The sequence below is a fragment of the Hemicordylus capensis genome, chromosome 6, assembly GCF_027244095.1.
Source record: "Hemicordylus capensis ecotype Gifberg chromosome 6, rHemCap1.1.pri, whole genome shotgun sequence".
Lineage (NCBI taxonomy): Eukaryota > Metazoa > Chordata > Lepidosauria > Squamata > Cordylidae > Hemicordylus > Hemicordylus capensis.
The window spans coordinates 83,939,846-83,966,702 of NC_069662.1; the positions used below are offsets into that span (position 1 = coordinate 83,939,846).

At 42.0% G+C, this 26,857-nt stretch overlaps 1 protein-coding gene across 7 annotated transcripts in view; it reads left to right on the top strand.

Moving 5' to 3' along the window:
- The window catches only part of TPK1 (thiamin pyrophosphokinase 1), a 425,007-nt gene that overhangs the window by 313,311 nt on the left and 84,839 nt on the right, over positions 1-26,857 (top strand). For 6 of the 7 annotated variants that reach the window (XM_053260531.1, XM_053260529.1, XM_053260528.1 and 3 more), the window contains one exon: positions 5,829-5,937. In XM_053260531.1, the coding sequence (XP_053116506.1) occupies positions 5,829-5,937 (109 nt within the window). Of the gene's footprint in view, positions 1-5,828; positions 5,938-12,551; positions 12,599-26,857 lie in introns of those variants that run through there. The other variant, XM_053260530.1, reaches the window with a different exon arrangement.

The window sequence follows — 26,857 nt, forward strand, 5'->3', positions numbered from 1 at the left end:
AAAGATCTTAGCAGTAAAATGTTTCCCCTCCTTAAAAATATGAATAAATCTAAATTGGCATTCCAGAATGCTTGCTATTTTTGTAGGAGGGACAGAAAAATATTGCTTCAGCAGGTGTGTGTTTTAAATATAACAATGTACTAACTATTTATTGTATTGCATAACTGTTTTTTGGGATGTTTTTTTAATAAAAAATTGAATAAGAAACACTGGCCAGAATCCAAAGAACTATGGAATTAGTGCTGTGAGCCTGGGAGGGGGGCAGGGGGCTAGGTTTGTTTTTCTCAAGCAACAGTCCCTGTATCACATGGCAAAATACTTTGGAAACTGAGGGGACTTGGGAAGGCAGCTTGTGATATCACAGGGGAGTAAACTGTTCAAATACAATATATCAAGAATTTCACTGGGCTTGCAAGAATCCCTCACGAGAGCACAAGCAACTCCTCAGATCCCAGCCACTGTTTAAATTGTATTATTGTGAATTACCTATATGGATCTTCTTAGGTTTTATTTTATTTCAATTCCATTTCAATTCCAGACTTTGTGTGCTTCCTTCTCTGCTTCTCTGTTTTAATGAAAACATGTTCTCAAGTGATTAGCACACCTCTGGTGCCAGATGAGCAGAAAGAAACCATTGCTCTGGGTAGAGCTCTTAGATGATGGCCTTGGTTTATCAGAGATTGTTTGGATATGAAGGATCAAGTTGCCAGAGCCTCACCTGGAAGAATATTCCTTTACTTTCAGTAACCAAGTAGCAAGGAATGTTCCACAGCTGCAGCTGCTCCTATCACTGTAGCCTCTGAGAGGAGCCATGCCTGCTGATTTTATAAAATAATGTTTCTTTCTCCACTAGGAAGTGAATTAAACATGAAGCTTACAAAGAAACAGGCTGTCAAATTTTATGATCCAGCTGAGATGGCTACTGCTATATGAGTATTTACACCAGAGTAAGCTTAATCACTTGTATACCCCCAGCAGCAACATTAAGAACACAATCCTAGCAGCTTCACGACACTCTCAGTCACATCTACAGCGTCCCTGGCAACCATGCCACCAATCATGACTAAAGATACCTCCACATTAGCTATACATAGACAGCACCAGCCAAGATATAGCAGTGGCAGGAATGCGAAGCTGGCATCACGGCAAAACCCATTCCACATACCCCCTTCTCATCTTCATAACTTGGAGTTATGCAAGTGTAAGCCATTCAGTAGCACTCATATCCTCATTTAGCTGACATAGCTGAAGAATAGATTTTCACTGTAATGCATGTTCTTAACTTTAGATGTGGTGATAGTGAAAGTAGAGGTACTGATTGTGCCTTAAAATGCCCATGGTTAAGTATTTTTTGTGTCAGTGCCTGTGAGAAGCTACCTGAAATATATGTATACTAGCCGACCCCACACAGAGCATCTGTGGGCTCTTTGGGGCCGGCTACCTCTTCCCCCCCCCACCCACCCACACACCTTCTGCCCCAGTCTCCAGCCGACCCGTGCTGGGCCCAGGCTGCCGGGCTGAGTGCCGCTGCTGGCCTGAGTGCCGCGGCTGGGCCCGCCACCACCTTGCCTCCGTGGCCGGGCCCTCTGCCGCCGCCTCACCTCCACAGCTGGGCCCTCTGCCGCCGCCTCACCTCCACAGCCGGGCCCACTGCCGCAGCCTCACCTCCACAGCCGGGCCCACTGCCACCGCCTCACTACCGCGGCTGGCCTGCCACCACCTTGCCTCTGTGGCTGGGCCCGCCACAGCAACCGATTCTCCTTGGTGCACCTCAGCCAATCAGGCGCCTCCGCCACCCAACGAATCAGCTGGGCACATTCCAAGGCTCACCCAGGAGAATTAAATATATAGATATTCATTCATTCATTCATTCATTCATTCATTCATTCATTTTGATGTATACCCAGCCTTATCTTGACAGCTCAGGAGCTAAGAACAATTTTGTATTTGATAGGTAGATCAGTATTTAGGTAGCTAACTAGGTAGATCAATCAACAGATCCAAATCACATCCAATAAAGGGCTTGCAATACCACCAGTCCATGTAAATGGGCCCGGAAGAAGAAAAGTGAAGAAAGGGTGGAACAGTGCGGGAAACACCAGATCTTTAAAATGTGGATTTCAAGGACGACAACAGCAACACATATCTCTCATGAACATAACAGACTGCAGGGTAGCAGAAGGGGCACCACCCAGGAAGATTTTCATACCCGGTTTTTAGTTTGCATCTCCTCTTAGGCCGTTTAGCCTTCATCCAGTACCCATTTTGGGTGACTTGGAAGAAAAGTATTTGATATATCTTTCACTTGAGAGGTGCATGTTGCAAAAGATGGAAGATTAAGGGAACAGAACAGAAGGGCATACATTATTTTCCCTTTCAGTTATTGTCTCTCAAATAACGTCTCATGAGGATACCTCATAATGAAGGATATGTTAGAAGCCATAGGGTGGGAGGAACTTAAAACATTAGGTTAACTGTAACTGGACCACCCACTAGAGGTGGCCCACACAATTCGGCAGTTAACCCTGTTCCTCACACAGGGCAATTGATGTTCCATGTTTGAGGACATGATCCAATATGATCATGCCATACTACTGACATGATCACTTTAGTGTCCCATTGATTTCAGTCAGAGAGATGTAAGTATGTGTTGGCCTCTCCCGCTAAAATCAATGGGACTTCAGTTCTTAGCTTTGGTTGGATTGTACCCTAGATCTGTATATATTGATTTCAATCAACTGCACCAAATAGAAATTCTTGGAGAAAATAATAGTTAACAGCTACAGAATGAGTTAACTTCCAAAGTCTCATAAAATGTTTGCTAGAGTGGATTTCAATTGTAGGACATCAGAGTATTGTTTTCCATTTCAACTTATATTTCATTGCAATAACTTCTCTTTCAAACAATCCCTTTTGGTTTCACATTAAGGAGCAAACGCAGTACAAACTCTGAACAAAGTCTTGCAGAAACCATACATTTTCATCACTTTCCCATCCCAATTATACCCAATTATCACCCCCAACCCCAACAGAATATCCTAGAGTGAGTGGGCAACACAATGGCAAATGCGGTTCAGTGTTGGCAAGTGTAAAGTGATGCACATTGGAACGAAAAACCCCAACTTCAAGTATACGTTGATGGGATCTGAGCTATCAGTGACTGACTAGGAGAGGGATCTTGGGGTCATGGTGGACAGCTCCTTGAAAGTGCCAACTCAGCTGTGAAAAAGGCCATTTCCATGCTAGGGATCATTAGGAAGGGGATTTAAAATAAAACTGCTAATATTATAATGCCCTTATATAGAACTATGGTGCGGCCACACCTGGAATATTGCGTACAGTTCTGTTAACCACATCTAAGAAAGGACATTGTAGAACTGGAAAAGGTGCAGAAGAGGGCAACCAAGATGATCAGGGGCCTAGAGCATCTTCCTTATGAGGCAAGGCTACAACACCTGGGGCTATTTAGTTTAGAAAAAAGACGACTGCAGGGAGACGTGCTAGAGGTCTATAAAATCATTCATGGTGTGGAGAAAGTAGATAGAGAGAAAATATTCTCCCTCTCACATAACACTAAAACCAGGGGTCATCCCATGAAATTATTTGCCAGGAAATTTAGGACCAGCAAATGGAGGTACTTTTTCATACAACGCATAATCAACTCATGGAATTCTCTGCCACAAGACATGGTGACAGCCAACAACCTGGATGGCCTAAAGAGGGATTTGGATAACTTCATGGAGGAGAGGTCTATCAATGGCTACTAGTCTGAGGGCTATAGGCCACCTCCTGCCTCAACGGCAGGATGCCTCGGAGTACCAGTTGCAGGGGAGTAACAGCAGGAGAGAGGACATGCCCTCAACTCCTGCTGTAGGCTTCCAGGATGATGGACTAGATGAAATCTTGGTCTGATCCATCGGCGCTGTTCTTATGTTTTTTAACAGAAACAAGTAACTTGCCTATATACAAAGTAATGTGCTTGTGCGTAATCTGGAAACTACAGTTGGTGCAGAACGCAGCAGCCAGACAGCTCTCTGGGATAACCCAAAAAGACCATATAACACCCCAATCTTAAAATAACTCCATTGGCTGCCAGTATGTTTCTGAGCAAAATACAAAGGTCTGGTTATTACATACAAATACCTTAATGGCTTCAGTCTAGGGTATTTAAGAGACCTCTTGCTTTACCCTGAACCCTCTTGCCTATTAAGATAATCTGGGAAGGTCCAGTTACAGCTACCACCGGCTCGTTTGGTGGCTACTTGGGACCAGGTCTTCTCTGTGGCTACCCCAGGGCTCTGCAATGCACTGCCTGCCAAAATTAGAGCTTCTCCATCACTGGCTGTTTTTAAAAAGTCCCTTAAGAGACACCTATTTTCACAGCCATTAAATGATTTGGTTTTATATCATAAAATTGTTTTTCATCATTTTATCCTGTTTTATACTCTTATTTTAACTTATGTACACTACCTAGGGATGCACATGTCAGGTGGTATATAAATATAATTGATAGATAGATGTCAAAACATGCAAGGGGTTTCTATTGCAGCTATGAAATAAGATGCAGCTTTTAAAAACTCATTGATATTTTTTCAGACCCTGGAGAATTTTAAAAGCACTGTTTTCATGACCTCATCCTACATTCTTAGAATAGTACTGATGGTGGGGGTGGGTGGGGGGAGAACGAGAATAAAAATATCTGTAAGACTGAGCTTTTAGCAACATTTATAAGAAATCAGAAGAGCCCTGCTGGATCAGACCAAGATTTCATCTAGTCCAGAATCTTGTTTCCAGCAGTGGTCAATGACATGTCCTTGAATGTAAGAATCCTTTTCCATTGTTGGAGACTGAAATGGGAGTGGTGAAACAATCAGGCATCTTTAATGAGAAACAGCAGATAAAAATACATTTATATTCTACCAAGAATCATTTCCAGGACAAACTCTTGGATAATATTAAGATCCTATTTCATCTAATTTTTATTAAGCCTAGGACCTACATATCTTAGACAATGCCTCTCCCCATATGAGCCCACCGGCCCTCTCAGGTCATCTATAAGAGTCCTGCTTCTGAGATATAAGGGCTTCAGTGGCAAGAAACAAGGCTTTCTTGGTGATGAGTCCAGTATTATAGAATAACTTTTTCAAAGAAGTGTTTGTGCTCCTTTATTTTGACTTCTAACTGGATATGGAAACCTCATTTTTAAAGACGTCTTTTCATACCCAGTGATAGGGGTATGAATCCAGAAGGCGTTTTGTCAGGCTAAGGAAGTTTCATGTGGCTATGTTACGGCTCATTTTATGGCTGTCATTTAATGATTATTCATGTTTTATTGATCTCCTAGTGTATATTGTTTTTCGTCATGATTGTGAGCTGTCAAGTGTCTTCAGAAAAAAAATGATATAAAATTTAAAATAAATACAAACTAGTGTTAACATATATGAAACAGCAAATTGCTATGATATTCATCGTTTTCACCTAAAATCAAGGCAGGACCAAATTTCCAGAGAGGGACAGAGAAAAGTAACTATAGCTTTATATTATATTTATAGTTTTATATTATATTTATATTATGTAAAGACTGGGCTGTCCAGAACAAACAGCTCAAACCTTTGCATGTTTGTTCAGTAGTCAGTCCTGCTGAGTTAGTCTGAAGTAAGTTTGCACAGGATTGCAGCCCTAGATGCCTAGTGTTTCATGTCACCGGTTAACAGCGCAGATTTGCATTGAACTGAGATGTGACCTCTTTTTCCTTCAAGCCTGTTGCTTATATTATGTGATATTTCATTATCAGCGCAAGCGAAACCAAATCTCCTTCTGTGTTTCAGGGAAAGCACAAGCTGTATGTAAACACAGGACTCGAAGGCAAGTGGTGTGGCCTCATTCCTGTTGGGAACTCTTGCAACGTTGTTACAACAGGCCTAAAATGGAACCTCAGTAAGTAAGGCATCTTGTTTCCCTTGGGCTTGGGTTGCAGAGACACTCCTGGTAGCACCTCATCTCCGCTTCCAGAAATATAGCCCTTGGACCTGAGCTTCTAGGGGACTCACTAGTGAGTCATTTGTGATGAGTGTACCATTTAGCCAGTCTCTCAGACAGGCACACTGAGGGAAATCAGTCACTAAACAGTGGGACATTTCATTGTGAGAGGATAGTTTAACTTGTCCCCATAGCTAAGCAGGGTCTGCCGTGGTTGCATATGAATGGGAGACTTGATGTGTGAGCACTGCAAGATATTCCCCTCAGGGGATGAAGCCGCTCTGGGAAGAGCATAAGGTTCCAAGTTCCTTCCCTGGCTTTTCCAAGATAGGGCTGAGAGAGATTCCTGCCTGCAACCTTGGAGAAGCCGCTGCCAGTCTGTGAAGACAATACTGAGCTAGATAGACCAATGGTCTGACTCATTATATGGCAGCTTCCTATGTTCCTATGTTGATAGTTCTTTTTTACTTTGTAAATACCAAGTATTCCACTTCCTGAAGCAGCTCTACTGTTTAATGAACCTTTTTACTTTGTGTATGTAGTTATGTATCTGAGAGCGCAGCTACACACTACACTACAAGTGAAAAATATAAGCCAGACTTTTGACTATTGAGAATTCTTCCATGTCTCCTGGTGACCTGCAGAGAAACCTGGAGGGAATCATGGCTGCCTTTCTCCATCCTTTGTTTATCTGTGCTTTTCTCTCCTTAGTGGCTAACAGTCCCTGCTTGCCTCCGCTCTCCCAGGCCCTAGGGAAAAGTAAAGTAAAGTAAAGTAGCGCTGTCGAGTCATGTCGACTCCTGGCGACTACAGAGCCATGTGGCTTTCTTTGGTAGAATACAAAAGGGGTTTACCATTGCCTCCTCCCACATAGTGTGAGATGATACCTTTCAGCATCTTCCTATATTGCTGCTGCCCAATATAGGTGAAAAAAGGAGGGTGTGGCTGTGCCCCTGCTAACTGAGCAAAGAGGCACCTTTTAAAACTTGTGGTCCTCTTTATTTAGCAGGAGGAGAGCAACTGTCTCTACCCATCCCCAGCACAGTATCCCTCCAGTGGCTGTTGCTGGTGTCTCTCTTATGTTTCTTTTTAAAATTATGAGCCATTTGGGGACAGGGGACCATTTTTAAAATTTATTTATTTATTTATTTATTTATTTATTTATTTATTTATTTATTTCTATGTACAATGCATTGGGGAATTTTGTAGAAAAGCGCTATATAAATATTCATCATATTCATCGTTGTCTTCCCCACCACTCCCACTCCGCGACAAGGCCTTGACTTTGGATCTTGGCTTGGCTTCTGTTCTCACTGGATCTTGGTTTGGGTGAACACTCCATGAAGAAGATAGTGTTAACCAGCAATTGTTTATTTATTTATTGTTAAATTTATATACCGCCTTTCATTAAAACAATCCCAAGGCGGTTTACAGCAAAATTTAAAAACAAGATGGTAAAAAAGACACAATTAAAATATTAAGTGAAAAATATTATACAAATCTGATTAAAAATTAAAAATTCAAATGTTCTTCATTTAGAAGATGAAATTAGCTTTTGTATGTTCACAATTTGTTGCCAGCAGTGTGGGGAGAGACATAAGTTTGATCTGTGGTGGTATTTCCAGTTGCATGGTCAGGAAAGCAATAGATTCATTGTATTTACATGTGCAGCATCATGGGGGGGAAACGTGGTTTTTATCCTGAGAAAGCTGCTCTTTCAGTAGAAGGTTTCTTGAGATTATGATACATTACCTTCTCAAAAACATTACTATTCCCTGATGCCAGGCTGCTATGGTCTGCTTTATCTCCTACATTAGAAGCCGTAAAATTGAAAGGCAAATAACAGGTTATTAGAAGCTCCCCTTTTTGACCTGAACAGCTTATTAGAAGTCATTTGTTTCTCCATTTCAGATGAATAAATATGATTAGAAGTTCTTTTACTCGAGAATTAAATGGTTTGTTGATGGCAAAAAAAAAAAAAAAGTCAAAGTAGAAACATTAAAAGCTAGCTTCCTATCTCATTTCTTAGTTGTGAAAAAACTGTAGGGATGATCGATATAACCATGGTTTTCAACTTCCAGTCCAAAGATTGTATATTCAACTGTTGCAATTAAATGCTCCAGATAGGTAGCAAATTTCAGAATATTGTTGTCAGATCTACAGGGGATGGAGAGAGCAGTGAGTGGATGCAGAAATTATTATTGTTGTTGTTGTTGTTGTTTACACAATCAGACAGGTGTTATTGACTGGTTTGTTTTATCCAGACAGCGAGTCGTTATTATTATTATTATTATTATTATTATTATTATTATTATTATGCTATTTACAAAGAATGAGAAAACATATCCCTGCTCCAAGGAGCTTACAGTCTCAAAATCAACATGTGGATGCACAGAAACGGGGTAAGGAAATGGGGACAGAGAGAAAAAGGGGAAAGAGTATACAATATTTACCCAAGTAGAAGACAATTCTGAATTTAAGACAAGCTCCTTAAAAACAGAGGTTAAATTTTGCTTATACCTATTTTCCCAAATGAAACAGAACTCTGAATTTAAGATGAACCCCCAATTTCTAACATCAAAGAACTTGGGGGGGAAACTAGTATTAGATTCAGGTAAATGCAGTATTATTTATTTATGTAGCTTATTTATACACCGTCCAAAACTCATGTCTGGGCAATTTACAATAAAACATTATTATTTCAGCTATATGTACTCAATTTCCCTTAGAACAAATTTTACCCTATTAGAAAGAATTCAATCTGGTTTTCTCAGAGCGCTGTTTAACACCCCTAAATGCACCGCTAATGCAGTGATCTGGCAAGAGGTAGGGCTTCCAAAAGTGGAAACTAGGGCTTGGAGGATTATCATTAACAACTGGCTGAAGAATCACTTGCAGCCGGTAGGTTTAATATTTTTCTTCCTTTCTGTTTCCTCCTGGCCTACTTGGTCTGAGGGGATATTTAACAAATTGCTTTCGATAGGGTTAGACCCTGAACAACTCTTGGAGTTGGGATTACGGAGAGCAAAGGCTCCGGTATGCCAGCGTCTTTCTGACATGGAGGTACAGAATGAGACAGCTCTCCTTCCAATACTATATAGGCTTTTAAAATCACGGGCAGGCTTCTCTACTGCCCTATACTTGTCCACTATCACCTTTTCTAAGTTTTGTTGGAAACTTTTCTAGAGCTCGTTTTAATGCCTTGTCATCTGCTTTACTTCTGATAGAGGCACGACTGTGTCCCTGCAGTGCTAATGAGATTGAGATGGTTGACCATGTGTTACTTTACTGTGACTTTTATCACGATGTCAGGAAGCGTTTAATTGCGCCCTTGCTGTCTCGGTTTTCTGATGGTCCTGGGCATTTTTGTATCCCTAACAATCTGGTAGTGAACTTCTTACTTGAAGATAAAGACTCTAGTGTCTCTTATTCAGTGGTGAAATTCTGCTACATTGCTAGTAGAATTCGGACCACTCTGGTGCGTGGCAGGACTGGTGGGATTGTTTTAATGTACTTTCTGATTATGCTGCTGTTTTATTTGTTTGTTTTGCTGTTCAATTGACTGAATAAAGATAAAAGTAAAGTAAAGTACTCAATTCAAAGTGCTGGTTATCACCTATAAAATCCTTCAGGGCTTGGCGCATGTGTACCTTCAGGACCACCTCTCCCATCCAACTTGGACCTAACCTGTGCGGTTGTCTCAGGTGGGCCTTCTCAGATTTCCGGGTCCAGGGGAGGGCCTTCTCTCTTGCAGCCCCCTCCTTATGGAACACCCTGCCTCCTAAGATTTGTAATGCCACCTCCCTTCTGTCCTTAAAGAAGCTTTTGAAAATGTATTTATTTTGCCAGACTTTTGGTTTGTGTGCTTGTGTGTGTCTGTTTTTCCCCTTTTTCCCTCTTGTTTTCGTTGTTGTTTTAATTTATGTAAACCACCTCGAGTCTATGGAAGTTAGGTGGTCAATGAATTTGCTAAACAAATTCAATACACACATACATACATATTCAGGCTTAGTTCCAGTTAGCTATGGGAACTAGAGATCAAATGGTCATTAAAAGAGATAGCACACACCAGATAAGAGATTCAGCATATAGGTGTCTATATGCCAATGCCAGTAGCTGCCGAGCCAAGATGGGTGAGAAGAAGTGCTTGGTTGCTAATGAAAACATAGATATAGTTGGCATAACAGAAACCTAGTGGAACAGTAAGAACTAGTGAGATGTTGTTATTCCTGAGTACAAACTCTACAAAAAGAAAAGATAGGGAGGGGTGAATTGGGAGCAGAGTAGCACTGTATGTTAAAGAAGGGATAGAATCTAACAAGCTAGAAAACCTAGGAAGACCTGAGTCCTCCACAGAAACCCTGTGGAGGTGACAATACAAGGCCTGAAAGGAAATGTGCTACTAAAAATGTGCTATTGCCCTCCTGATCAAAATGCTGACAGTGACTAGGAGTTGCAAGAGAAAATGGAGAGGAGAGCTGGTCTTGTGGTAGCAAGCATGACTTGTCCCCTTAGCTAAGCAGGGTATACCCTGCTGACATATGAATGGGAGACTAGAAGTGTGAGCACTGTAAGATATTCCCCTCAGGGGATGGAGCCACTCTGGGAAGAGCAGAAGGTTTCAAGTTCCCTCCCTGGCTTCTCCAAGATAAGGTTGAGAGAGATTCCTGCCTGCAACCTTGGAGAAACCACTGCCAGTCTTTGAAGACAATACTGAGCTAGATAGACCAATGGTCTGACTCAATATATGGCAGCTATGTTCCATATGTTCCCTAAAATCAGAGAGATGTCAAAAGAGATACAGAGCTGTAATAATGGGTGACTTCAGTTACCCACACAGACTCGGTAAATTCACATGCGATTATTGACAAATAGGCCAAATTTCTAGATACGCTGAATGACTGTGCCCTAGAACAGTTGGTCACGGAGCCAACAAGAGAAAGGTGACCTTGGACTTAATCCTGAGTGGTGCATAGGACCTAGTGCAAGATGTCAATGACATGGAACCTTTAAGGAAAGATGATCATAGTGTGATCAAATCCAACATATATGCGATGAGATAGTCACCAAGGATATCTAACACAGACCCTTTTAACTTTAGAAGGGGAAACTTCTCTAAAATTAGGAGTTTGGTGAAAGAAAACTGAACGGGGAAATCAATCACTTGGCTCCAGAATGCATGGAGTTTATTTAAAACCACAAAAATAGAAACCTACTTAGAATGTATACCAAAAAGGAGGAAAGGTGCTACCAAGTCCAGAAGGATGCCAGCATGGCTAACAAGTAAAGTCAAGGAAGCTATAAAGAAATCAAATTAATAATAATAAAGGGGAAGAAGACTTACTTCAGAAATGGGAAGGCTTGCCCAAATGAAGAGCACAGAAAGGAACACAAAGTCTGCCCCCCCCCAAAAAAAGTTGTACCAATAGTTGGCACATGGCAGCTGACAGCTGGCACTGTCCAATGACAGTCAAAAGGTTCATAGTGGATCTGAAGGTGTATAGTGAATCCTCATAAGGATTCCTTATGAGGAAAAGTTATACACCAAAGAATCCAAACACTTGAAAAATAATGACCGCACATTTTGCTCCATAACTGCACTTCTACAAGGGCTAGAGTGTAGCTTTTAAAAAATAATAAAGCTGGGGATCCATGTTAGGGTTAGGATAGGGCAACTTTGAATCCCCATTATTTCCTATGCTGGAAATATATAAAATCAGTAAAAACTAATATATATATATATATATATATATATATATATATATATATATATATCATTAAAAATCAACCAAGTGCCTTACTGCCTTGAAATTTGGGTGGTAGGTGGCACCCCTGGGGACCTACCCACCACCCTAATTTGGTGCCCCTAATTTGGTGCCCCTAGGGCCTTTATAAGTGGTCCAAATCGATCTGAATCAAATCAAATCCAAATTGAATCTAGAGTGATTCAGGAGGACAGATTTGGACACAAAACAAATATGGGGTGATTCAATTTGGGTACAAATTGAATTGAAAAAAATGATGTGTGCACATCCCTAGTCTTAACTTTGTTTAAGTAAGACTTTATTTAGAAACAACTCCATTTTTCTCCTTCTCCTTTCCCTCCCTTTTCTTTCTGACTCCACCCCATACACACTCTCCAGGATCCCCACTGAGACAAACTTCTAAAATCACAAAACATAAAAGACTACTAGATAGAGTACAACAGAGCCTAGAATAACAAATCTAAAGAAGCATATGAAGTTGCTGAGAATAATAATCAAAATTGAAATCTATGCATTCCCCCTCTAGCAATGATGCTAAATAAAGTTGGGTGCCTTGATTAACTGTACAGTAATCAATACATGCTAGGTCGGGTTGGAATTTTTTAATAATAAAAAAAATGGAACATAAATATGTAGAGGAGGTTTCTCAGTTTTGTTGGCAGAAATTCTCAGGCCAGCAGCCCTATACAAAAGAGAACTTCCTAGCCAGGTTTTAATTTTGTGACACATTCATTTTTCTTGGCAAATATATTTGGTGAGCTCTTTGTATTCCTGAAAATTGCTTTCTTTTCTTTTTGTTTTTTGTAGTGGAGCCCCTTCCACTAAATCTTCCAACATAGAAAACAAAGAAGATATCAGAAGATATCATTATCACAAAAGAAGAATTGTGGCCAGATATTTCCATTATTAGTAAAAATAAAATGTTTTGACCTTCATTATATAATGCACACATTGCTCTAATTGATCCTGTTTAGCATGGATAGACCGTATATCCTGGAAAATGTAGGTCCCTATTTTGCCTTTTGGGGATGTCTTTCTAAAATTGTATTAGGTTGCACACACATGCAGTAGAATTGCCCTTCCAGGTTTTATCCTCTGCTATTCCCATCAGGTCTTGGCTTGACTGCAAAGCAGGCTGCTACTGAGAGGCTCTGATTGCAGAGCAGACAGATGAGGAGCCAGAGGCAGTAGGCAAGGCCAAGACAGGTGGCGGGGGGCACATACTCCAAGGTACAGATGAAATAACTGGTTACCAATTACCTGTGGAAACTAGTTATTTCTTCTCTACTTTTCACATATTAAAATGTTTTGGAATCACATACTCCAAAGTATAGGGGGGAAATGACCCATACATAAATCCAGGGGCGTAGCTAGGGAAGATGGGGCCCGTGTTCATCCCTCTCTCTGGCGGCCCCTCAGATTGAGGGAGACAATGGAGAAAATAGGGAGGGATGATGCTGGAGGGCCCCCAGGAGCTGGGGGCCCGTGTTCTTTGAACCCTTTCGTTCAATTATAGCTACGCCCCTGCATAAATCCCTTGATTATTTGTTTTGCACTTTTAAATCTTTGATTCCTAAAGTCAATCCAGCAGTGATAATACATTTGTAAACAACTGCCAAAATAGTTATTTTTCAAAATGGAAAACTTTCAGCCCCCCTCCCCCCAGCTTGGGATGAGTGAAAAACAAAGGTCTAGGGTAGTATGAGGTTGTTCTCACAACTGAGCGGGCAGGTCGGCGGGAGGGCGGCAGGAAAGGCATAATAATAATACTAATAAATAAATAAATTGACTTTATTTGTTATCCTACCCATAACAAATTGTTCTCTAGGTGGCTCACTACACAACATTAAAACATGAAATAAAAATGCATAGCACATTAAATCATAAGAGACCGAAGTGTGTGTGTGGGGGGGGAGAAAATACAAAATACAATACAAAGAAATTTTAAAACTCTTCTTAAATCAGTTAAAAATCAAATTTGAAAAACGAAATGTAAAAGACCTATGTGAACAAAAGGTTCTGGTGTCTAAAAGAACAAACTGATGAAGCCAGGTGAACCTCGTGGGGGAGGGTTTTCCCTAAACAGGGTGCAACCACCGAAAGGGCCCTCTCCCTAGTAGCCACCCGCCTCATCTTGTTTGGCAGGGGCACTCAGAGGAGGGCCTCTGAAGAAGATCTTAAGGTCCAGGTTGGGACATATGGAGCAAGGCATTCTCTCAGGTAACCTGGTCCAAAGCCATTTAGGGCATTAAAGGTTAAAACAGCCCTTTGGATTGGACCCAGAAATGGACTGGGAGCCAGTGCAGCTGTCGAAGCACTGGTGTAATATGCTCAAAATGTCCAGTCCCAGTTAATAATATCCAGTGCATTGCAGTAATCTAAGCAAGAGGTTACCAGATTATGAGTAACCGTTGCCAAGCTATCTCTCTCCAGGTAAGGTCTCAGTTGGCAGTGCAGTATCAGCCACAGCTGATAAAAGGTACTCTGAGCCACAGAGGCGACTAGAGCCTCTGGTGATAGTGCTGGATCAATGAGCATCCCAAACTTTGAACCTGGTCCTTCGCAGACACTGCAGACGACCACTGAGGACTGTCTGGGGTGCGCATCACTTCCCAGGGAGCTCAGAGATGCCGGGGCCTGGACGCGTCATCCCAGCCTTCAGAAATCCCACAATGCATCGTGTGAGTGCATGGTGCATTGTGGGAATCCCCACAGTGATAGGTGGGTGCCCGTCACTGTGACAGCACTGGCTGGAAGCAGCCGGTGCTGAGACACGGTCAAGTAAATGTGGCTAAGGGAGCACTTGCTCCCTTAACCCCATTTAAGAGGCAGGCTCCCTAGGCAGGTTTGCTGCCAAGGTACCGCTGGGAGCAGGTAAGCTCCTGTGGGTTCTCACGGGCAGTCAAGCCTGGGCTTAGCCTGTCTTGGCTGCTCATGAGAACAGCCTCTATGGATCTGGTGAAATTACATGTGGGTTAAAGAAGGTCATCAAGCAGAGGATAAATTAATTCACCGTTAGAGTCTTTTCATATGGTACTGGAATAATAAAACACAGAACAAATTACAATCTTATGTTATTTGGATCAATCTGATATAATGGTAGACTTAAAAAAAATTAAGTTCTAAAGATCATTGAATAGAATTTATTAATGATTACAGTTTTTTACCTTTTTGTTAGTGGCTTTAGGTTGTGTGGTGGGGGCGCTCTCTTTGACTTCCTTTGTATTGCTGCTGGTCTGGGGTTTATGCTGCTGGAAATTTTAATATTAATTTTGATTATTTTATTTGATCGTTCTAGCGATAATAATATTTTTACCTGTTGTAAGACACTTTGGGGGCCTGTCAGGTGAAAAAGCAATGTATACTTTTTAATATAAATAAATATAGTATATCTAAAAGGACAGAAAGGGGAATGGGCCTTCCGCTCATACATAGAACTAATGGTTATTTCTCTCTAATCTTCTCTCCCTGTACGGAAACTATCCACAGCATATTTTGCCATACTGTTCAGAGGAATTGCTGTGGTCTAACTGCATGTTACAGTCAAATGCATGTAAGATATAATGGAAATAAGAAAAATTGATATAATAGGATTATCTTCCTTGGAGGCCTTCGGAAGAGCTTTAAAGAACCTACCTTTTTAGCCTGGCTTTTTATGATAACTAGATTTAGTTTCAATGAGTTTTAATCTGGTTTAATTGTTTTTATTTTTGTTTTAACTTTTCTATTACATGTCTTTGATGTTAATGTAGACCTCTTTGAGCCAGTTTAGGAAGGACAGTATATAAATTGAATGAACACATAAATAAGGCCCTGGTGGCTGGTATATTTTGTTTGCTGTTTGCTGTTTGCTTTTTAATGAAAACCTGTTTAGGGAGAGTGTAATGTTGAGCAGAGGAGTGACAGGATAGGGTGCTTTCCTGCAAGCTATATTTTTATTCCTAATCAGCTGCCAAGCTGCCTTTCCCTTGCAGGGTTGCAGATGCTTGTTTATTAGGGTAATCACACATCTGGATTCTCCTACTCCACTGAGGAAGGTAAATTGCAGTGGCAATTTATACCGGGGGTGGGGGAGAGAGAAAGGAAAGGGTCATGCCTCTACTTTTTTTGTAGGAATATGTAGGAATATTTTTCTTTCTTTTTTCATTATTGAGAGCATTCCATTATGTGAGCTCCTAGCTGCAGTCTGTAGTGGTTTAACCCAAACATATTTTACATTCCAGTGAGAATTAGATGCTAGAAGTGGTGGAGCAATGTTGGAGGTGCTCCAAGAGCAAAATCCTCATTGTGGCCCCTCACTTGTGGCCCTCTCCCTGTTTAACCACTGCCCATCCCTGTTCACCCATTGCTTACTGCCTACCCACCCATCAGGTAATGAAAACAAGCCTGCTTAAAGGGGCAGCTTGTCCTTTCTGGGATTGGGGTTGCGCCAGTACGGAATTAAGGAAAAAAGGGCCTGGTGGTGGCATGGTGGACAGGGACCATGAAGGTGAAGGTGAAGACACTAGGGGGAAGGGGAGGTGGCAAGCATGGCCCACAATCACCCATGGGCACCCGAGGACCAGGTACACCACACACCCTCATTCAGTCATGGCTATGCTACTGGGTGCTTGTTGCTCAGACTCAGACAAACATGACCCAACATCTTTAAGAGGGATCAAAAAATACCACTGAGGCTGCTTCAGTTTATTGGTTTCCTTGACTAGTGTGGCTGTCCTCCTCACAGTTCACGCAGCCTGACATCTTCCATACAGATCACCAGTTCAAGACCTACTGCAGATTCAAGTGGTGACAGTTCTCCCATACAACATTGTCTCATCACCAGCACACATAGAATTCTTAGCAAGAGCCAACATAAGTGACAAGCTGCATGATCCATTAACAGCAACAAAATCCATCCTGCTTCCCACCTGTATTTTATTAGAATCTCTTCTGCCTGTCACCTGGAATGCTTTGTTTCAGAGCTCCCTTTGGCAGCCACTTCTAGCTTTCTTGATTGCTGCTCTACTTTGAGGATGAGAGTTATCAGGCCTGATGCTATGGCCTCAGTCTCTTTGGGCAATAGCAGTGAACACCAGAGCAGCTGTTTCAGCGACAAACATTTTGCTGTGTATCTTCTGGGGGCCAGGCAGTTAGTACAAGGCAAGACCTAAGTGAAATGCACTTACAGCAAAGCAGATGTTGCAGTCATGCCAGGTCTGGTCCCATGCTGAGCAGCTGTAGCACTTGGAGAGCCAAGCTAACAGCAGCCCTGTTGAACTTAGCAGACTATTCTCCTTACAAATTCTTGAAAGAAAGACTTTTTCAAGAACAAGTAAGAAAGAAAAGTAGACTTAAACTGAGAGCTGTATATATACATGTAGCCCTATGATTGTGAAAAGCACTTCGTTAATTATACTGATGATCACATAAACCTCCATTGTCATAACATTTTTTGTACAAAATGAAATGTATTTGACAATGACTACAGTTCAGTATAAAGCAATACTTTATTTTATATTCCACTTGTCTGTCATGATGGAATTGAAGGTAGAATACATGGGGTCTTGCTGACCCTTGTGCCCTTTTCGTGAAGTCCTCAGATTCCTCTGAAGCTTGTCAGGAATCCTGAGACAAGATCAGTAATGGTGGTCAAGGTTCCCACCTGGATTCTGACCCAAAGAGGACCCTTTCAGAGGAGGAGGAGCATGCCCCAGCTGAGAACCCTGGTCCTGATGAAAGTCCTTTATACCTGACAGACTCTGAGCAGCTAGAACTTGTCACCCCTCCTGCAGTTATCCTCTCAGAAGAGCCCTGGAACTCTGAGGACTCAGAGGCCCCCCAGCAAGACTCCTGTCTTGTTTCCAAAAAAAATCCCTCCATTGCTCTCAGAACCCAGGAACAGACATGATACAGTGCTAGGGCCAAACACCAGCACCGGAGGCAAAGTGCACACCTACTTGGGGCCTTCCTTCCTCCCAATAGGAGGAGGGTGCAGACCAGTTCTTTTGGAGGGCCGGGCTGAGCTCCAGGAATGGGCACTGCTTTTGGTTCCTACATAACCTCTCCATTTGCAGCCAGCCTTTGTCAACAGCTCCTTCTTCAAGCTCTGCCTTCAGCTGCTGCCTTGCTAGACAAGTAAGAACATCTTATAAGACTGCTTGCTCACCACCCCCAACCTTCCCCTGCAATTGCTCATGTCTCTGTTTCCATGGTGCAGCAGCCTTCTTGAAGTGGACCAATGGCCGTGGTTTGTCTATGGTTGTGAATTCAGAAATGGCCAGCTTCGGTGATGTATTGAGTGTTGTAGTTATAAACAAGGCACAAGCGTGCTATTGTGTCTAAAAATTGTAACATTGGAAGAGTACATGCATACATCTACTTGCCAGGAAAAAGAATTTCCTGGGATCTCAACATTGAGAGTCAACGTATGAACACACTTCCTATGCTGTGTGTGATGTTTTAACAGAGTGAATATGTAACTTTCCTTGTGTCCGTGACATAGAGGAAGATGGGACAGAAATGAAAATTCAGTAACTTAGGGTTAAAGATAAATTTGGTGTTGGAGTTCCTATGCAAATTGCTTTGAGTATTTAGACATATATATTTTACTGATATGTATGGCATCTTTTTTCTTTTCATTATTTTGTTGTTATGTAAGCAAACCCCTTTGTGAACTTTTTGTTGAATAGTGGTATAACAACAACAACAACAACAACAATAATAATTAATTAATGGCAGCCTTAGTAATCTTCATGCTGAAGAACCAGTGTGGTGTACTGGCTCAGGTGTCTGACTTGTACCACAACACCTTTGTTCAGATTCCCATGAAAAGACTGGGAGGGACCTGCTTTGAAGAATACAGTTTACGAGACTATGTGACCTTCAGGATCTTGGACAGCACTCTGCTAGGAAGTGCTTATAGATGTAGGATGGCTACTATATTCAAATACTGGTTCCTTCCATAGACAAAATTAATCCTTCCAGATAAAATTTAGAAATGAAATACAATACCCAGGTTTATATCTTGATCATGCTTCCAAGGAGGAACTGTGAAGAGATTTAGCCAAAGTCTGTTTTTCTTATACAGAAAGTATAAAAATTTGGACATGGGGGAAATAAGAAAATTCCATCTAAATATGGAAATGTGGGTACATGTCAGCTTCTAAATCTTACTTTTCAGAAATGAATTCATTTTAGATACAACAGAGCGAATGACACTATAAATCTTAAATGAAAGCCATTAATCTTCAAGTTCTTCTACCTGTTTACTCATCAGCTTCAGCCTGTGAAATCAGTGTGAGAATCAATGAAAACCACCCCTGGTAAATCATTTAGGCATAAGTTTTTAGAAGAATCTTCCTGAGCATCCCTACCTGTTGCATTGGTTTATTATAGCACAGCCCATGCAATCAAATGCAGTTGAATGATATTGTATGATTACTTTTTAAATCTGGCACGTCAGTCACAACAAGATAGGTGATAAAGTAAGTTTTTTTATCACGCCTAATACTTGTGGTTTATTTAATTTCCTCTGAAAATAGATAACTACAACGGGAGGTAGAACTTCATATTGTCTGATTTGTGCTTCAGGTACTACGAGCATTTTCTATTGATGAGACTAATAGGGTAAGTTTGGCTTCAGACATTAGCCCTATTCAGACCTATTCATTAGCCATATTCAGCTCCCACAATCATGCTTACAACTTGAAAAGTGGGCAGGAAGTCCCGCCCCACCTCTGTCACTCGGCTGTCACTCACCCCCAACCTGGCATTTAAATTTACCATGCTCTTTGTCTGAAAAGGAAAGCTCCATAAGGAATTTCGATCCACCCAAGGTTGCTGCTCATAGTAGGGATGTGCATGAACTGAGGTTTGATGCCACTGGGGGCTGGGGTGGCGAGCGGGATCTTTAAAAGGAGGAGAGCGAGTCCTTAACTGCTCTCCACTGCCCCATGCAGCTTCCTGCTGTGACGGTGCTCCCCCCAAGAACAAGTGTGCAGTGCCGGCACACACATAGCATTCTTGGGAGGAGTACCATCGCAGTAGAAGCTGCGTGGGGTGGCAGCTCTGTTGCCAGATTTGCCTTTTTTTAAACCAAATTTTGGGTTATGGCCCATTTGACTCACGAGTATACCCCTGAGGTTCTGGCCACTGGCAGAGAGCAGGTAACGTCCTGCTCTCCTCCTTTTTAAAGTTCCCACTCGCTGCGGCTGAACCCCTCGGTTCGTGCACATCCCTAGCTCACGGAAACGTCAGCCATCACGTTACAGTGCTTCCCTTTTCAGACAAATAGCATGTGAAGCGTGAATGCTGGGCTCAGAGGGTGAGTGATAGTGGCAGGGCGGTACTTCCTTCTCATTTTTCAAGTCTAAAAATGAACGCTTCATAACATCTGAATAGGGCTTTAGAATTAACTGGCAGCAGCATTTTGAGGAAGGGAATTAACTTAACCACGGGTCAGATCAGTTGGTGGCTTTAGGGTTTAGATTTGTTTGCCTTTCTTTGTAATGTGAAGCAGAGTTGGTGTGACTCAGCCATCTAGATTTGTGAGGTTGGAGACCTTTCGGTTCCCTTCCATGTGAAACACCTTGCTTAGTCATGCTACCTGTTTGTGATGCAGGACTACTTCAAATACTACAAATATCCTACATGAAAAGCACTTACATATATTAAAAATTGAGATGGGTAATCAGATTGCCTCAGAAATAAGGCAAGTTATTTGTTTAAAGAATTAGAATATAGCTCCGCTTTTTCCAAGGCAAATCACTGCCACCCTGATCCCCCAGGTGATGATCCCTGACTCCTGTTCTGGGTCAGGCGGGCTCAGTGCCTGGGAAATGAGGAGACCTGTTCCTCCTGAGGTCTAGGTTAGGGATGTGTCCAAACTGTGCCCAAACCGAATACCATGCAAATGGCACCCGCGCATCTGCCAAAACAACTAGAAAAGGTCTGCAAAATATGCCTTTCAGCATATGCAAAATTAAATGCAACTTTAAAATTCTATATTACTCTAGTGTTAGTCCAGAAATAAGTCAAATAACTAGAAAATAAGAAAAGGGAAGATGGAAGCAGAGAGACACCTGATTCATCATGGTTGATTGATGTGAAGAGGCTGAAGTGAAAACAGAAAGAAAGAAAGATCTGGGCAAACTCCAAGCATCTAAGAGCCTGCCTTATAGGATCAGACCAAGCAATGAACTGAAGAATCAATGGGGTTACTCTAGAGTAAGTAGGTTAAGGATACACTATCTAAAGCAGGGGTGGGGAACCTTGGCCCTCCAGCTGTTTTTGGACTACATCTCCCATAATCCCCAGACACAGAGGCCAATAGCTAGGGATTATGGGAATTGTAGGCCAACATCTGCAGGAGGGCCAAGGTTCCCCACCCTTGATCAAAAGAAAAAGAAACATATATGAAGATTTGCAGATGTTCTGTTTTTTAATTTTTGCACATGTATAAAACATATGCAACATGTTTTAAATCTAACACAAGTCCCATCATCAGTGTTAATGCTGAACAACTATTCAAAGGGAGGTAGAGGGGAGGAGTTGCTTGTCAAGGGCGAGGGAGAGAGAAACACCAAGGGTGGTGGAATGCTGTTGCGTTCAAGCTCTGCTTTTGGACTTATTGAAGGCATCTGGTTGGCCACTGTCAGCAACAAGATGCTGGATGAACCCTTAGTCTGATCCAGCATTGCTGTGTTACACAGAATCTCTTCTGATTGGCTTTCAACTTAAGGGTTCTGTTTGTGAGGCAATTTTCTAATCAGCTGCATGAACATTCATCAAAGGGAAGCCTCCTGATTTTGAAGCAGAACAGCTGGAGATCGGCTGCATAAGGGAAGTTGATAAAGCTGATATTTGAAAAAAGAAGCAGAAGTTTGTTTTTAAAAAATGAAAATCAAATATGAGTTGTACAAAGCAAATGTACCTTGTCAAAGAATATTATCAACACATTATTTATCAAAAGGGTTCCCCCCCCCAACATCTTGATTATGCCCTTATTATCACATTGTAGTCTCTAATCAAACGCTGATTTGTGGATGTGAATGAGTCAGTTCTCTCTCTCTTTTTTTAATCCATAGTTAGCAGTTCTGAAATTGGCTGGCAATTACTTACAAATTAAAATCTCCTGTTTGCAAATCATTGCTCTGTTTGTAATCATCAGCCTATTTCACAGCAATAATAAATTAGATTATCGGATGTTGTAGGAAACACAATGGGCAGGCCAAATTCTTTCCCATTTTGCATCACTTTCAGAGAAGGAACTTTTGTTTTCTTCTCTTCAGATTTAAACTTTTCAAATAAGTTCCAGAATTATGATTTGAGTATTATTTCCAGGTCTTGCTATTAGTCACTGGTGGCAATCAGTTCAGACAGTCAAAAAGAAGAATTTCTTCACATCATCCATTCCTAACCTATGGAATTCAGTTCACTACCACTGATGGTAGTGTGGTTTTGATGGCCAGTACCTTAGTTGGTTTTGATAAGCAATTATCCAATTTATAGAAGAAAGATCTGCCAATGGCTATTGGGTATGATAGTTACATGGACTCTACATATTCCAAGTGATTCTCTGAGTACCAGGTACAGAGAATAAACACCGGAGGAAAGAATTTCACCTCCCAGTGGCATCTGGCTGGCTACTGTTGAAAAATAATGCTGGCCTCGATGAGTCTGTGGTCTGATCCAGCAACGCAATTCAATGTGGTGTTTGATCTGATCAGTTGGCTGATCTTCCTTCCTTCCTTCCTTGCTACTTTGATGTACTATATTTCTGACACAGCACTTGGGACTCTTTACAGTGCAGAATAATGGCTTCCAGTCTAACAGACCTGATAAAGGGAGGATAAAATAAGCAAACTGAGGTATCAGCTCTCATATAATGCTTACATAATTAACAAATGGAATGGCCGCTGTTTAAGAACAGTTCTGGGAGGAGAGGAGCAATACAGCACTTGATCCCCACCCAGCCAGTGGAGGGACTGCACTGCCCCCTACCTTTTCCATCAGATGCAGCAGGTGTAATGGCTTCTGTTCCCTTGGGGTGACCTGATATGTTAAATATGTTTGCCTCCATCCTATTAGAACCACATATGTGCAGAAGCAGCCTTCTGTGTGTGTATTGCTACCTCAGCAAGAAGCCAGGCAAACAGGCTAAAAAAAACCCCATCTATCACCCATCTATCTGATCCAACCATCCTTTTCTCCTGCCTCCCTTTGAATAATTGTTCAGCATTAACACTGATCGTGGGACTCATCTTAGGATTAAAAACATGTTATGGATGTTTTATACATGTGCAATTTTTTTTAAAAAAAAACCCAGAGCATCTGCAAGTCTTCCTATATGTTTCTTTTTCTTTAGCTAGTGTTTCCTTAACCTACTTACTCCAAAGTAATCCTGTTGATTCTTCAGTTCATTGCTTGGTCTGATCCTATAAGGCAGTTTTTGTCTCTTAGATGTTTGGAGTTTGCACAGATCTTTCTTTCTGTTTTCACTTCAGCTTCTCTGCATCAATCAACCATGATAAATCAAGTGTGCTTCTCTGCTTCTGTCTTCTTTTTTCTTATTCTTTAGTTATTTGACTTATTTCCATGGCTACAGTAACACAGAATTTTTCTGCTTCCCCAAAGAACTGCTGCAAGCTGCTTTTGTGCAGCAACTTCCAAGTTAGTGCCAAACCACAATAACTTCTTAATTTAAATCCGGGGGCGGGGGGGGGTCAGTCCTCTCTCTTTCCCTCTTATTCTGTTGTGCTGTTTAGAAACATAGCACACATTCCCACTAGCAGACTGTGCTGTATCTGTGGTGTTAACAACAGGCAATTAGTACTTAAATCCCCAATTGCTGATAACTTTCCAGTATTGTTATTAGAGGTCAATATTGTGGAATGACCTGTGATTCTGATCGAGGATGCTGTACATATTGTGCTGGATCTGTGTTTAGATCATAGTTTTCACTGCCTGTAGGCTTTGCAGGGGGAAGAAAACGCCATTGTTTAGCATACACTGCCATCTACAGAACAAGTGGTGCAGGTGAGAATGCCATATACCATGCCTGCTGTTTTTACTACAGTACCGATGACATCTGTGGTCACAGCGTGTGATGAACCGGCTCAGTTGGAACATTTATCAGCTGCATAGTCATGGTCAATAAATGCTAAATTAGAATCTATAAAGTGTGTTTGTCAGTGTACCCGTACACACCATGGAACTCTTTCTGTACTGTCAGGACCCAGAATGAAAATCATTAATTGTTTCAGTGCACCCTGGGGCCTGACCTTATAGCTGTAATGATGTGTTTAATTGTGAACGTATCCCCTTTATGGAGGAAGGTCTCTGCTATGCTGCCTGCATCGCTTAGGGCCACCATCACTTCTGAGCAGCAAGGAGTACAAGCAAAGCGTGCCGTTGCACACCGGGGTGCTTGTTCTCGTTCTCGTTCTGAACATGCTGACACTGAAGGAGACGTGGAGGGCAAATGTGACCAGTAAGACTTACCTTCAGTTTATATAGATAAGCTCCTTCCCAAAATAATTGCATAAGGATACACAAGAGCTGCAGTCCAAGGGCCTCTAAAACAACCCTTAGGTTTTTTCCTTTTATTGTTCTCCCTTATAAGGTGAACCTTCCCAGTCAGTTGAGAGGAAGAAGATTAAACACTTCAGCCCCTCCAGCTTTCCTTGCCTGTGGGGAGGGAGCCTTCCAGGTTCCAAACAGGCAGAGCTGTTTCCACGTCATAAGCATAACACACAGGCTGGGTAGACAAACCCATGGTAGATTGCAACATTCTTGTAGACAACAATAAACACTGGGGACAAAAGTGACCTACGGGATCAAAAGAGCTGATTTTGGAGTCCCTGGTTGAGAGCAACCAATGAATTCAAGCAAACACAAAAGTTCGTGTACGGGGCTAGTTCCCTTTGCAAGATGCTTTAGTAGATTCCAGGCATTTTGAAACAGTTTGGTAGTTTTTGAGGAAGGAAGCACTCTCTATCACAGTGTTATCCTCATACTGTTTAATATGGGCCCAGTTGCAAAAGAAGCAGCAGGAGAGCATTTACCCCTCGAAAGGGGCAAAGGGATAATTCCTTGACCCGAGGTCTTGTCATTGCTGCCATAATTGCCATCCAAAGCAGTGCTGACAAGCACTGAGGCTAAGGGATGATTATCATCTCAACTACTTTGGACTGTTTGTGTGTGTATTACATTTCCCCTTATCATTTGCATTTATGCTAACAAGTTTCATCTGAAGGCTTTCAGTGGCTGACATGATGAGGAAAATTACCCAAAGTAGTCCCACTGAAATTAAAAGGACCAAGTTAGGCAATCCAGTGCCAGTGGCTGATATAAAGCTTCCAGATCTGTTGCATTCCCTTGATCTGGGCAACTTGTTGCTCAGGAAGTTATTTGCACATGGCTTCATGCTGTGGGGTAAATGTTGAGCAAAGCCACTTCAAATCTTACTTGTAGCATTGAGGGAAGCAGCCCCTCCCCTTTGTTCTTGGGTTTGCTTTTGATGCAAGTTCACATGTTTTCTTCCGTGTTTTCCTTCTAGCCAATTGTGGGGCAGGGGGGAGGGAGATTACCAAAGAGCTATATCTGCGTTTCTAAAGAGTATCCCTCTTATGCTAATGATTCTACATCAGTGCCTTTCCCTATTTACTCCGGTGTGAGAAAAAGTAGCTTAAAATCAGCATTTTAAAAAACCCATAAATACACCAAGATAAGCTAGAATTTTCAAGACAAAGCCCAGTTTGTGTGTGGAGTGTGGGTTCAAGGATCTCGAAGAGACTTCAGGGCAGGTTTGGCTGGTGTGTGAATGGACACACTCTCTTCCGAAGGAGATTCGGGGTAGAAGCCCTGTCTGTAAAGCCTCCAGGGAAGCTACCAGGTTGTCCCCCTGTGCCACCAGACTAGCAGTCATTGGTCTGCCTGCCCCCAGGTACTTCCCCCTTGAGCCTGAATGCCTGACCAAAAAAAATTGAAGCATTGGTAGTCTCAGCAGAGATGGATTGGTGGTGCATGTGTCAGTTCATCATATTATTATGTTTTTTGTTTCTTCACGTGTATGTTTTGTGATTTTCTTAATCAAAATTAAACCTGAAAGGGTGCAAAATGAAGTATGAGTTGCAGCAACGTTTTAGGATAATTATGTTGCAGTAATCACCAGCGTTTCCATCTTTAAGTAAAGTAGTTTGGAGCTGCTTAAGCATGGCAGTTCCTACAGCCTGTGATTAGGTAAATGGATGCAAATGGTAATTGTAACTGATGAATGATTGATGATAGCTTTATATGTTTGCTGCTGTAGAGACCCTTGTAAACGATTCCTTCCCCAGTGAGGATGGAAGCCTGTAGGCAACCAGCTGACTGCACAACAATTGGAATTCAAAGCACCATCCTTTTAGCAGCATATGGGGTGTGGAAGACAGCCCCGGGATACAGTCAGGGAGAATCATGATTAATTGAATAGGTTTGCCATTGAAGTCAGGGTGTTCAAGACCAGATCACATCAAGATAAATGCTAAACCCCAGAGAAGCTTGGAAATCCTGTTGGCAGAAGAAACATAAGGAGGCAGCTACCTTTAGAAAACTCACAGACATTATCAAACTAGATGGAATCTAGTTTGCACTTGGTATGCATTTAACCTGTATGCACCTGGTGCATTTAATGATGTTCCCTTTCTACAGGCAATCCTGGGAACTGTAGTTCTGTGTAAGGATGTGCATGAATCAATTAGGTGCATCCAGTAGGGATGCACCGAATTGATTTGGCGTGGCCTGCCTAATGGTTTTGGCGGGGCAGGGAGTAGTACCTTTAAGCATGAGTAAAGTAGGTCCTTACCTGCTCCTCTGCTGCCCCACTGCTTTTCTGAGTGCAGCACTGCACTGCTCAGAAGTCCGTGCGCTGTCATAGGGCTTCACCCAGCAAAATGCACATGGCGGCTGGACACACATGGCCGCCGCACACAGACTTCTGAGTGGCACAGAGCCACGCCTGGAAAAGTGGCAGGCAGCAGAGGAGCAGGTAAAGACCTGCTTTACTCATGCTTAAAGGCACAGCACCCCACCTCACATTTGTGCATATCCCTAGTTCTGTGAGGAATGCTATGGATTCTCAACATCTTCAA